Source organism: Pogona vitticeps, chromosome 2 (assembly GCF_051106095.1).
Source record: "Pogona vitticeps strain Pit_001003342236 chromosome 2, PviZW2.1, whole genome shotgun sequence".
Classification (NCBI taxonomy): domain Eukaryota; kingdom Metazoa; phylum Chordata; class Lepidosauria; order Squamata; family Agamidae; genus Pogona; species Pogona vitticeps.
The window spans coordinates 110436179-110450317 of record NC_135784.1 but is presented as its reverse complement, the minus strand read 5'-3'; the positions used below and the strand labels follow the sequence as shown (position 1 = coordinate 110450317).

The window sequence follows — 14139 nt, the reverse complement described above, 5'->3', positions numbered from 1 at the left end:
CAGAAGCAGATTCATTTCCTGCAAACCTGCTGAGCAGATCAGTGATTATATATTTTACTCTATGTTTCTGTTTCTTCGTGTCCTGCTGGCTTTTAGGGCAGCTAATGATGTAAGCGGGCAGCAGGTGACAAGACTAGAATCTAGGCAGAACATGGTTAATATAGCAGCAATTCTAGAGGAACATTGGGGGAAGGGGGCATCCCTCCATCTGTCACTTGATGTACTTTCCTCACTCTGCCAAATGCTAGGCTTGCCTCAGACATATCTCTTTGGATCCCAGAATATCTAGCTTTTCCTACCGTCTGCAGTAGCCATTACAGGCTCTTCTGCCCCTCCCTTCATGAACCTGATAAGCTGGATTTTTTTCATTAAAGTAACACTTTTCAAATCTCAGAACTGCATATAAAGCAATTATGTGATTGCTTTCTCTCTGAAGTATATATAAACTAGCAGCAGAAGAAAAGGGCTATGTGGGGATTTTTTCCAGCCTAGCAGCACCAAATCACTGCCTTACTGCAGCCAACCCTCACAGAACATGATTATTAAATTTATCAGCACTGTTCCTATTCTGTCTAATATATCTTCTCTTCTGATCTAACAAAAGGAGGTCCTGATCATTATAGCAAGATATTGATAACTTTTCTTTCCAAACCGAGCTGACTAGATCTGGTGTGGGGCAGGGAAAATCTGCATTACAGTCCAGGTCCTACTGCTCCAATGAACTCGGTGCATGATCTGTCTGTGTTGCTTCAGATTCCTGTTTAAAAACCAGTCAAGTGATGATCTACTGTGTTTTCCCGAAAACAAGACAGGGTCTTACATTAATCTTTGCTCCAAAAAATGCATAAAGGCTTTTATTTATTTATTTATTTATTTATTTATTTATTTATTTATTTATTTATTTATTTATTTATTCATTCATTCATTCATTCATTCATTCATTCATACATACCCTACCTGTGTGTTTTTTTAAAAAATTGATGTACATTTTACATTTATTCAAATACAGTTGTGTGATCTTCTTCTGGTTGCTGCACAATGGTGGAGGGTGGGCTTTCATTTAACTGGGGATTATTTTTTGGTTTAGGGTTTATATTATGGCATCCTGAAAAATCATACTAGGGCTTATTTTCAGGTTAGGTCTTATTACGGGGAAGCAGGGTAAGTGTAAATGGGTGTTTTTTTTTCAAGGCAAGAAGCTGGAATATTTTGATGCTACATTCCCTATCTTCCTCTCTCTTTTTCACAAGAAACAAGCTGCTTACTCCTTGCAGCTGCAGTATGAGTCATTCATGCATCATCTTAGTACAAGATGTCTATGTAAGTGCTTATTTCCCATGCACCAAATGTGGAAAAAAAAACCCTACCATTTTCTCATCCACAAACGCTATTTCTCAGCTTGTAGCCTCTCCCACTGCTCTCCCCTGTGCTTTTGGATCAGCCCTAACACCTCCCTGTGGTGCTAAGGAGGGGGAGGAAACTTTTGAGTCCCTCCTGTGTAATGCCACGGGTGCGGCCCACTAGCATGAAGCCTGCTTCTGGGTCTCGCTTTGGCCGAGAGAGATTCCAGATCGTTTACGTCAATAGTTTTGGCCACCACCGCTCTGGCAATGTGATTCACTATAGTGGCAGCAACAGCTGCCACCACCTCAGGGAGCAAGAGAAAGTGGCTCTGACAAGCGCCCAGGCCTCCTGTCTCACAGCTGAGGTGCCCTCAGCCATTTCTGACGGGACAGGTTCAGGAGGTGCAGCAGCCCCTTCTCCTTCCTCAAAGGACCCACGGGGCCCACACTTGCTTCGAGCCACTTCGGCTAAGCAAGTGGAAGGTGCTTGTGAGAGGGGGGCGCTGAGCAAAGCAGGCCAGGCCAAGAGGTTCAAAGCCAGAAAGCTTCCTGAAGGCCGAAGGGCCAGGACAGAAGAATTACTACCCTCTCTGAATCAAGAGTGGAACAGGAAGAGAGGAGATTTAATTTTCCCAGCCTCCACTGGTCAAAAGGTAACTGGTATGAAGGGGCAAGCACATTCATTATTGTGGTTATTTATTTATGTGTTAATTTTTATCCCTCATAGGTCAAGGGCAGTGTACTGAGTCTGCTTTTCTTCTTCATTTATTCCCTCAGAACAGCAACTCTGTGGTTGAAATGTAGTCGGTACAACTCCACCATGTAAATAGTGATGATGTGATCACTCAGCAATGATGCCCTTTGGTTTAGTTTAATTTAAATGTTCCTAACTCTGCCCCACCCTTTTTCAGGTTCTGGGGCTCCCTAGGGAACCCTTTTGTCCTGGGAAAGGTTTTCAGATCCTCAGAATGGAGGGAAGCCTTTAATATTGTAAAATCATCACTACCGGTCCTGTTGCCTGATTGGAATCAGCAGCAGTGATCTGGTAGTGATTTTCCACTATGAAAGGCTTCTTCATCATCCTGAAGATATTAATCACATATCTTAACTTTAAATAGTTCTGTCTTAGCATGGCCAGGCACCTCTGTGATCCAGAATAATCTTGGTTATAAAACTGTATGGAGTGGAGACATTTCTGAGCATTTTCATGTATATTTTTAAAATCTGCTGTTCACCAGTATGTTCTCTTGGATGGCACAGCACCGTTCTGCCAGTTCAGTGGATACCTCTACCAAGTTCATAATGTTTCAGATTATGTTTCAGTGACAGATTTTACTTTCTTGGGCTCCATGATCACTGCAGATGGTGACAGCAGCCACGAAATTAAAAGACGCCTGCTCATTGGGAGGAAAGCGATGACAAACCTAGATTGCATCTTAAAAAGCAGAGACATTACCTTGCCAACAAAGGTCCACATAATCAAAGCTATAGTTTTTCCAGTAGAGATGTATGGAAGTGAGAGCTGGACCATAAAGAAGGCTGACCACTGAAGAACTGATGCTTTTGAATTGTGGTGATGGAGGAGGTTCTTGAGAGTCCCCTGGAATGCAAAGAGAACAAACCTATCAATTCTGAAGGAAATCAATCCTAAGTGCTCACTGGAAGGACAGATCCTGAAGCTGAGGCTCCAATACTTTGGCCATCACATGAGAAGAGAAGACTCCCTGGAAAACACCCTGATATTAGGAAAGTGTGAAGGAAAGAGGAGAATGGGCTTCAGTGGTCTGCTCTGCGTATTTCCATCTGTGGTGGATTGTCCAGCTGCGTCCCTACAGTATCTTGATGTTGGGGCACTCACCACTCTGGTCCATGCGCTTGTAATCTCAAGATTAGACTACTGTAATGCACTCTACGTGGTGCTACCTTTGAGATTCATGTGGAAGCTTCAAATGGTGTAGAATGCGGCGGCCAGACTTCTCAGTGGGATGAGAAAATATCAGCACATTTGCCTCACTGTGGCTGCCTTGCATTGGCTGCCTGTTTGTTTCCACATTGATTTCAAAGTGTTAATGATGACATATAAAGCCCTAAATGGTTTAGGACCTCAAAATCTAGTGGAACGCCTCCTCCCACCTAGATCTACCCAAACCACTCATTCTAGCCAGGAAGGGTGGCTGAGGGGCCTAATGCTGAGGGAGGCCCAGAGAGAAAGAACAAGAAACCAGGCCTTCTTGGCAGTGGCCCCTTGCCATTGGAACGCTCTGCCCGCAGAGATCTGTCTGGCTCCCTCAGTGGATGTTTTTAAGAGCAAACTAAAGAACTGGCTCTTTAGGCAGGCTTTCCCTCCTGTCATCACTGGAATTCCCCCACCCCATCTTGAACTATATTACTATTGTTTTTAATTTAATTATATTGTTTTTATACCATTTTTAATTTTTAGCTGCCCAGGGTAGACTTCAGTCTAGATGGGTGGGGTATAAATTAAATAAATAAATAAATAAATAAATAAATAAATAAATAAATAAATACATACATACATACATACATACATACATACATACATACATACATACATACATACATACATACATACATACATACATACATACATACATACATACATACATACATACATACATACATACATACATGAACCTGGCTGCCAGGAGACATCGTGTGGATGCTGAGGATGACAATTTAAATGTTTTACAATGTCTGCTCTCTCTCATCTACAAATTCTTATAAACAGCAGTGGGATGCCTCTGCATGAGGCATGCTAAACTGATGGTGGAATAGGCTCTGATGTCCTTAAAGCACATTTAGAAAGATAGTAAAGTGGTTTCTGGATAAGGATTGCCAAATTGCTTTGAATTTGTTTTCCATACTAAATATAGAACTGTGTCTGCTTTGGTTGTTTAGCAGGAGGGGTATAAATTCATGCTCGTTTTCTTCTTGCAGGTGAGAACAAAACAAAAACAAACCAACCAACCAACCCAATTTCTCTTCACTGAACAAGATCCCCAGAGTTTGGGGTCATTTTTTCATTTCATCATTTTATTTCAGGATGTGCATTTTGTTCAAAATAAAACTTTTAACATGAAATACAACAGTTTTCTTTTGCACAAAAATAATTCCATCCACCCTTCCACCATAATGCTGCTATCGATGAAGGAAAACCCTTGCTCTCCCCTCCCCATTCAATAGTGAAAAATCTTGCAATAGCTGAGAGCTTTTTTCACCAGAGCAAAAACAATGAGAAAAAAAAAATCTAAGCATTCATCCCATCCTTACTTGACAGATAATCTGTGCTGGGAACAGGACAGGGGAATGTGCTTTCTTATCTTCTTTCTTTCTTCTGCTGAATGTCTCAGCAAGTTTCAGTATCATCAGCCATGGTATCATGTGTCTTCTGTCTGCCTTAGGATGTGGAGGCACTATTTTATAGTAGTTCCATTTCTTTCTGTAGTAGTAAAGTGCTGGGGGGGGGTGTTCCTGTTTGTCACTGGTTTTTGGCCTATGACGTTCATCAAAATTCTTCTATCTTGGAACCTATGTTATTGAAACCACTGGGAGAAGTTATTCTGAGTTGTGGTGTGTGTGTGGTGTGATACAATGCTGATGATAGGTTGACAACATCCAACTCTAACGAAATCCAAGGAAGCTGTTCTGAGAATGAACCACAATTTGTGCTGGATGTGGACACGTGAACTGTTGGATAGCCCAGTGGTTTAGGTATCTGGCTACAGAGCTAAAGGTTGGGAGTTTGATTCCTCATTGTGGAATGGTTTGGCTACACTGTGGATCATGGTTGGTTATAGTGAACATTGAACTTTGTTCTACAGCAGCTTAATTGGCTACTAGTCTGTTTCTAGGTACAGTTCACTGGGAGAAGTTCTTCATGGATTGCTGCCTTGTCGTGGCGAAGGGGCTTGAGTAACTCAGAGAAACTATGGGCTATGCCGTGCAGGGACACCCAAGACGGACAGGACATAGTGGAGAGTTCCGACTAAACGCAATCCACCTGGAGTAGGAAATGGCAAGCCACTCCAGTATCTTTGCCAAGAACGCCCCATGATCAGAAACAAAAGGCTAAAAGATATGACGCTGGAAGATGGGCCCCTCAGGTCGGAAGGCGTCCAACATGCTACTGAGGAAGAGCGGAGGACAAGTACAAGTAGCTCCAGAGCTAATGAAGTGGTTGGGCCAAAGCCGAAAGGACGCTCAGCTGTGGACGTGCCTGGAAGTGAAAGGAAAATCCAATGCTGCAAAGAAAAATACTGCATAGGAACCTGGAATGTAAGATCTATGAACATTGGGAAGCTGGAGGTGGTCAAACAGGAGATGGCAAGAATAAACATCGACATCCTGGGCATCAGTGAACTAAAATGGACAGGAATGGGCGAATTCAGCTCAGATGATTATCATATCTACTATTGTGGACAAGAATCCCGTAGAAGGAATGGAGTAGCCCTCATAGTCAACAAAAGAGTGGGAAAAGCTGTAATGGGATACAATCTCAAAAATGATAGAATGATGTCAATACGAATCCAAGGCAGACCATTCAACATCACAAAAATCCAAGTTTATGCACCAACCAGCATTGCTGAGGAGACTGAAATTGAACAATTCTATGAAGATTTACAACACCTTCTAGAACTGACACCAAAGAAAGATGTTCTTCTCATTCTAGGGGACTGGAATGCTAAAGTAGGGAGCCAAGAGATAAAAGGAACAACAGGGAAGTTTGGCCTTGGAGTTCAGAACGAAGCAGGACAAAGGCTAATAGAGTTTTGTCAAGAGAATAAGCTGGTCATCACAAACACTCTTTTCCAACAACACAAGAGGCGACTCTATACATGGAAATCACCAGATGGGCAATATCGAAATCAGATTGATTATATTCTCTGCAGCCAAAGATGGAGAAGCTCTATACAGTCAGCAAAAACAAGACCTGGAGCTGACTGCGGTTCTGATCATCAGCTTCTCATAGCAAAATTCAAGCTTAGACTGAAGAGATTAGGAAAAACCACTGGGCCACTCAGGTATAATCTAAACCAAATCCCTTATGAATACACAGTGGAAGTAAAGAACAGATTTAAGGAACTAGATTTGGTGGACAGAGTGCCTGAAGAACTTTGGATAGAGGCTCGTAACATTGTCCAGGAGGCAGCAACGAAAACCATCCCAAAGAAAAGGAAATGCAAGAAAGCAAAGTGGCTGTCCAACGAGGCCATAGAAATAGCAGAGAGGAGAAGGGAAGCAAAATGCAAGGGAGATAGGGAAAGTTACAGAAACTTGAATTCAGACTTCCAAAGAATAGCAAGGAGAGACAAGAGGGCCTTCTTAAATGAACAATGCAAAGAAATAGAGGAAGATAACAGAAAAGGAAAGACCAGAGATCTGTTCAGGAAAATTGGACATATTAGAGGAACATTTTGTGCAGAGATGAACATGATAAAAGACAAAAATGGGAGGGACCTAACAGAAGCAGATGACGTCAAGAAGAGGTGGCAAGAATACACAGAGGAATTATATCAGAAAGATGAGGATATCCCGGACAACCCAGACAATGTAGTTGCTGACCTTGAGCCAGACATCCTGGAGAGCGAAGTCAAGTGGGCCTTAGAAAGCCTGGCTAACAACAAGGCCAGTGGAGGTGATGGCATTCCAGTTGAACTATTTAAAATCTTGAAAGATGATGCTGTTAAGGTGCTACATTCAATATGCCAGCAAGTTTGGAAAACTCAACAGTGGCCAGAGGATTGGAAAAGATCAGTCTACATCCCAATCCCAAAGAAAGGCAGTGCCAAAGAATGCTCCAACTACCGTACAATTGCACTCATTTCGCACGCTAGCAAGGTTATGCTCAAAATCCTCCAAGGTAGGCTTCAGCAGTATGTGGACCGAGAACTCCCAGAAGTACAAGCTGGATTCCGAAGAGGCAGAGGAACTCGAGACCAAATTGCTAACTTGCGCTGGATTATGGAGAAAGCCAGAGAGTTCCAGAAAAATATCTACTTCTGCTTCATTGACTATGCGAAAGCCTTTGACTGTGTGGACCACAGCAAACTATGGCAAGTTCTTAAAGAAATGGGAGTGCCTGACCACTTTATCTGTCTCCTGAGAAACCTATATGTGGGACAGGAAGCAACAGTTAGAACTGGTCATGGAACAACTGAGTGGTTCAAAATTGGGAAAGGAGTACGGCAAGGCTGTATATTGTCCCCCAGCTTATTTAACTTATATGCAGAATACATCATGCGGAAGGCTGGACTGGAAGAAACCCAAGCCGGAATTAAGATTGCCGGAAGAAATATCAGCAACCTCCGATATGCAGATGATACCACTCTGATGGCAGAAAGTGAGGAGGAATTAAAGAACCTTGTAATGAGAGTGAAAGAGGAGAGTGCAAAAAACGGTCTGAAACTCAACATCAAAAAAACTAAGATCATGGCCACTGGTCCCATCACCTCCTGGGAAATACAAGGGGAAGATATGGAGGCAGTGTCAAATTTTATCTTCCTGGGCTCCATGATCACTGCAGATGGAGACAGCAGCCCTGAAATTAAAAGGCGCCTTCTTCTTGGGAGGAAAGCGATGACAAATCTGGACAGCATCTTGAAAAGCAGAGACATCACCTTGCCAACAAAAGTCCGAATAGTCAAAGCTATGGTTTTTCCTGTTGTGATGTATGGAAGTGAGAGCTGGACCATAAAGAAAGCAGACCGCCGAAGAATTGATGCCTTTGAATTGTGGTGCTGGAGGAGGCTCTTGAGAATCCCCTGGACTGCAAGGAGAACAAACCTATCCATTCTGAAGGAAATCAATCCTGAGTGCTCACTGGAAGGACAGATCCTGAAGCTGAGGCTCCAGTACTTTGGCCATCTAATGAGAAGAAAAGACTCCCTGGAAAAGACCCTGATGTTGGGAAAGTGTGATGGCAAGAGGAGAAGGGGACGACCGAGGATGAGATGGCTGGACAGTGTCTGCGAAGCAACCAACATGAACCTGACACAACTCCGGGAGGCAGTAGAAGACAGGAGGGCCTGGCGTGCTCTGGTCCATGGGGTCACGAAGAGTCGGACACGACTAAACGACTAAACACACAGGTACAGTTCAAAGTGCTGGTTGTGATCTGTAAATACTGTATGACTAGGGAACAGACCATCTGAAAAACTGTACTTCCCTTATGAGCTTATTGGTCTTTGGAGGAGGCCCTTCTTTGGATTCACCTTCGAGGGAGACCCATTTGGTAGGGGGCCAGCAATTAACTGGATGTTATGGCCTAATCGATGGACTTTTCGGTTTGCTTTCCATTTCCTACTTTGCCATCAAGTCTGAAGAACAGTTCTCAAACCTTAGAAAGCTTTCCCACATGTATTGACTTTTGGTTAGTTCTAACTAAGGTATAGCTAGGTTGTGGATTTAAGTTTTTTTCTGCGTCATGAAGCAAGATGGCTAACAATGTTTTGTTTTGTTTTTTAAAGAAGGGACATTTCTGTCAAAAAGTTTAGGAAACTGTGAACATTGTAGGATTTCTTGCTTAGGGAAGGGAGCAGACTATATTAGTAGAAAGACACATTTCATTCTGCACTATAAATGTGTTTCTGTGCTCTCTGAAAAGCTCACCTAGTGCCTAAAGGTAAAACCAGGCATGTTTATTAAATTGATGACTCTTTATTAGTTTTATTATATGCAAAATAATCAGCTCAAATTTAATGCTTTCAAATGTTACAAATGAATGTTCATGAAGAAGGAAAACAACTATTTCCTTCAGAGGGATATTTTAACTCCTTTTGACACAATATCTATTTTGCAAAAAATCAAAGATATATGTCTCATAATTTAATTTCAAAGTGTGGCATAGTTGTAGCTCTCATTATAAGGCTTCATCCATTTTCTCTGCTGGCGCAGTAGACTGTTGACTCTGATGGCGATTAAAAAAAAGTTTTTGAATGTATCACAGAATAACAATTTTAAATGGTTTAATGTCCTACAGTACTTTTGAGTACAGATGAATTATGTGTTCATATTTGAAGTCAACTCGGGACCTTTTTTCACTTCTGTTGCTTGAGAGAATGTTGTAGTTTTACCATTGGGGATAGCTTTATGAATTATATGGATAGATGCATGTGTCAAAGTGAATTAACATACATGTTTTCCACTTAGCTGGTGTACTTGGACATGTAACTTCCCAATCTCCAAAGAAATGACACAATACAATTTTTGGAAAGGTGGATGAAGTGATGGAAACAATTTTATTGGTTGCAACAGAAATAGTTTTGGTGTGGAAGACACCAGATTCAAACACTGGGCAACCTGACTGGCATCTGATGTGGGTACCCTCCAGGTGCAAGATCACTGAATTGACCCTGTACAATTTGCTGCAAATACCCTCCCCCCTAAGTTGGTCACACTCTTGGTGGTCTTTACTACAAGAGCCCCAGTAGGGATCCTCAACCAACCTGGATTAGAGACCTTCCTATCCTGTCTCCAAAATTTGATTCTGTTCTATGTGCATAACCGTTGTTTACTCATTTAGTCGTGTCCGACTCTTCGTGATCCCATGGACCAGAGCACACCAGGCCCTCCTGTCTTCCACTGCCTCCCGGAGTTGTGTCAAATTCATGTTGGTTGCTTCTATGACACTGTCCAGCCATCTCATCCTCGGTCGTCCCCTTCTCCTCTTGCCGTCACACTTTCCTAACATCAAGGTCTTTTCCAAGGAGTCTTCTCTTCTCATGAGATGGCCAAAGTACTGGAGCCTCAGCTTCAGGATCTGCCCTTCCAGTGAGCACCCAGGGTTGATTTCCTTTAGAATTGATAGGTTTGTTCTCCTTGCAGTCCAGGGGACTCTCAAGTGCCTCCTCCAGCAACACAATTCAAAGACATCAATTCTTCGGCCGTCAGCTTTCTTCATGGTCCAGCTCTCACTTCCATACATCACAACAAGAAAAACCATAGCTTTGACTATGTGGACCTTTGTCAGCAAAGTGATGTCTCTGCTTTTTAAGATGCTGTCAAGGTTTGTCATCGCTTTCCTCCCAAGAAGCAGGCGTCTTTTAATTACGTGGCTGCTGTCTCCATCTACAGTTATCATGGAGCCCAAGAAAGTAAAATCTGTCACTGCCTCTATATCTTCCCCTTCTATTTCCCAGGAGATGATGGGACCAGTGGCCATGATCTTAGTTTTTTTGATGTTGAGTTTCAGGCCGTTTTTTGCACTCTCCTCTTTCACCCTCATTACAAGCTTCCTTAATTCCTCCTCACTTTCTGCTATCAGAGTGGTATCATCTGCATATTGGAGGTTGTTGATATTTCTTCTGGCAATCTTAATTCCGGCTTGGCATTCCTCCAGTCCAGCCTTCCGCATGATGTATTCTGCATATAAGTTAAATAAGCTGAGGGACAATATACAGCCTTGTCGTGATCCTTTCCCAATTTTGAACCAATCAGTTGTTCCATATCCTGTTCTAACTGTTGCTTCCTGTCCCACATATAGGTTTCTCACAAGATACATAAGGTGGTGAGGCACTCCCATTTCTTTAAGGACTTGCCATAGTTTGCTGTAGTCCACACAGTCAAAGGCTTTTGCATAGTCAATGAAGCAGAAGTAGATATTTTTCTTGAACTCTCTGGCTTTCTCTATAATCCAGCGGATGTTAGCAATTTGGTTTCTAGTTCCTCTGCCCCTTCGGAATCCAGCTTGTACTTCTGGGAGTTCTCGGTCCACATACTGCTGAAGCCTACCTTGGAGGATTTTGAGCATATCCTTGCTAGTGTGTGAAATGAGTGCAATTGTACGGTAGTTAGAGCATTCTTTGGCACTGCCTTTCTTTGGGATTGGGATGTAGACTGATCTTTTCCAATCCTCTGGCCACTGTTGAGTTTTCCAAACTTGTTAGCATATTGAATGTAGCACCTTAACAGCATCATATTTTAAGATTTTAAATAGTTCAACTGGAATGCCATCACCTCCATTGGCCTTGTTGTTAGCCAAGCTTTCTAAGGCCCAACTTGACTTCACTCTCCAGGATGTCTGGCTCAAGGTCAACAACCACACTATCTGGGTTGTCTGGGATATCCAAATCTTTCTGATAGAATTCCTCTGTGTATTCTTGCCACCGCTTCTTGATGTCTTCTGCTTCTGTTAGGTCCCTACTGTTTTTGTCCTTGATCATGTCCATCTTTACACAAAAGGTTCCTCTAATAGCTCCAATTTTCCTGAACAGATCTCTTGTTTTTCCTTTTCTGTTATTTTCCTCTATTTCTTTGCATTGTTCATTTAAGAAGGCCCTCTTGTCTCTCCTTGCTATTCTTTGGAAGTATGCATTCAATTTTCTGTAACTTTCCCTATCACCCTTGCATTTTTTTCCCTTCTCCTCTCTGCTATTTCTAAGGCCTCGTTGGACAGCCACTTTGCTTTCTTGCATTTCCTTTACTTTGGGATGGTTTTTGTTGCTGCCTCCTGTACAATATTACGAGCCTCTATCCAAAGTTCTTCAGGCACTCTGTCCACCAAATCTAGTTCCTTAAATCTGTTCTTTACTTCCACTATGTATTCACAAGGGATTTGGTTTAGATTATACCTGACTATATTTGGTTCAGATTATATCTGTGGTTTTTCCTACTCTCTTCAGTTTAAGCTTGAATTTTTCTATGAGAAGCTGATGATCAGAGCCACAATCAGCTCCAGGTCTTGTTTTTCCTGACTGTATAGAGCTTCTCCATCTTTGTCTGCAGAGAATATAATCAATCTGATTTCGGTATTGCCCATCTGGTGATTTCCATATATAAAGTCACCTCTTGTGTTGTTGGAAAAGAGTGTTTGTGATGACCAGCTTGTTCTTTTGACAAAACTTTATTAGCCATTGTCCTGCTTCATTTTGAACTCCCAGGCCAAACTTTCCTGTTGTTCCTTTTATCTGTTGACTCCCTACTTTAGCATTCCAAGCCCCTATAATGAGAAGAACATCTTTCTTTAGTGTCAGTTCTAGAAGGTGTTGTAAATCTTCATAAAATTGTTCAATTTCAGTCTCCTCAGCAATGTTGGTTGGTGCATAAACTTGGATTTTTGTGATGTTGAATGGTCTGCCTTGGATTCGTATTGACAAAATTCTATCATTTTTAGATTGCATCCCATTACAGCTTTTCCCACTCTTTTATTGACTATGAGGGCTACTCCATTCCTTCTACGGGATTCTTACCCACAATAGTAGATATGATAATCATCTGAGCTGAATTCGCCCATTCCTGTCCATTTTAGTTCACTGATGCCCAGGATGTCAATGTTTATTCTTGCCATCTCCTGTTTGACCACCTCAAGCTTCCCAAGGTTCATACATCTTACATTCCAGGTTCCTATGCAGTATTTTTCTTTGCAGCATTGGACTTTCCTTTCACTTCCAGGCACGTCCACAGCTGAGCGTCCTTTCGGCTTTGGCCCAACCACTTCATTAGCTCTGGAGCTACTTGTACTTGTCCTCTGCTCTTCCTCAGTAGCATGTTGGACGTCTTTCGACCTGAGGGGCCCATCTTCCAGCGTCATATCTTTTAGCCTTTTGTTTCTGATCATGGGGCATTCTTGGCAAAGATACTGGGGTGGCATTGCCATTTCCTACTCCAGGTGGATTGCGTTTAGTCGGAACTGTCCACTATGACCTCTCTGTCTTGAGTGTCCCTGCACGGCATAGCCCATAGCTTCTCTGAGTTACTCAAGCCCCTTCGCCATGACAAGGCAGCAATCCATGAAGGGGGTGTGCATAACTACAACACCTCAATTGTAAAAAATCTGTGACAAAAGAAAAATGCTATATTATGTACAGAAACGTGCTCAAGAATACTGCCACATATGTTTTTCCTTGCCACCTTCATTTTAATTTCTGAGGATCAAGCTCATAAATGACATCCATTTGTGGGGAAGGATCGATGGAGAAGTCCAAAAGACAACTGAGCTGGAGAGCATCAGGGAGTTTAAATTATCCTACACAGATGGACCAGACTTCCCATCTTCCAGCTGGCCAGGTCCAAGCCTCACTGGTTGGCTGGAGCAGGAGGACCCGTACAGCTATGGAAGCTGCCAGAAGTCCCTGGCAGCCAAAGAGAACCCAAAGAAGAGTTTGCTACAGTGCTGTAAACTGTGTTCCCACCTCTGCCTTGTGACAGAGATGTACATGTTCCTGGGAGCTCCAGGGCTCTTTATCATGTACGCAGAAATATGCATTTGCCTGCCATAACGTATGGGGGTGGCTGAACATCTAGCAAACTGTGACTGATGGTTACTATTCAGAAGTTGTGCAGTCAACATCACATCTTCTGATATATCTTTCCCTTACTTTTTTGCATGCAAAAGCTTGCATTTCGTTCAGATACAAAACAAGCTGTTAAAGATGCATACTTTCTTGTTCTTGCATGATTAGACATAAATCTTCCACTGTTGATATCCCTGATGCTCTTATGCCATGTGTCGTTCATTACTGGATTTTTTCTTTTAGCTCCTGTGCAATTAAACACTGATAATTGTGTCTGCTGAGCTCATTTAGCAGAAGCCAAATTTAGCCATGTCATTCTGTCTGTGCATCTTGCTCTTCGTCAAGAGAGATCAGGGTGGTGCAAAAGGGATCTTCATTTTATTCTTGAAATAACTTTTGTATAGTAGGTTAAATTAGAAGCAGAATGACTTGTGGTAATTTCATTCCTTGGCAGAGAGTTCCAAAGCTCAGCTGTTTTGCAGTAAAACTTGTAAATCTACTTATTCATACTATAACTTCCAGGATTCCCCAGTGGTCTTGCTGGC

General features: G+C 42.3%; 1 protein-coding gene across 3 annotated transcripts in view; it reads left to right on the top strand.

The window, feature by feature from the left end:
- Positions 1-1445: 1445 nt before the first annotated feature.
- Positions 1446-14139, top strand: part of C2H5orf47 (chromosome 2 C5orf47 homolog) — a 30453-nt gene continuing 17759 nt past the window's right edge. The window contains exon 1 of one of the 3 annotated variants that reach the window (XM_078385780.1): positions 1446-1996. In XM_078385780.1, the coding sequence (XP_078241906.1) occupies positions 1502-1996 (495 nt within the window). In that variant the 5' untranslated portion in view covers positions 1446-1501. The remainder of the gene's footprint in view (positions 1997-14139) is intronic. The other 2 variants (XM_072990227.2, XM_020807190.3) reach the window with 2 other exon arrangements.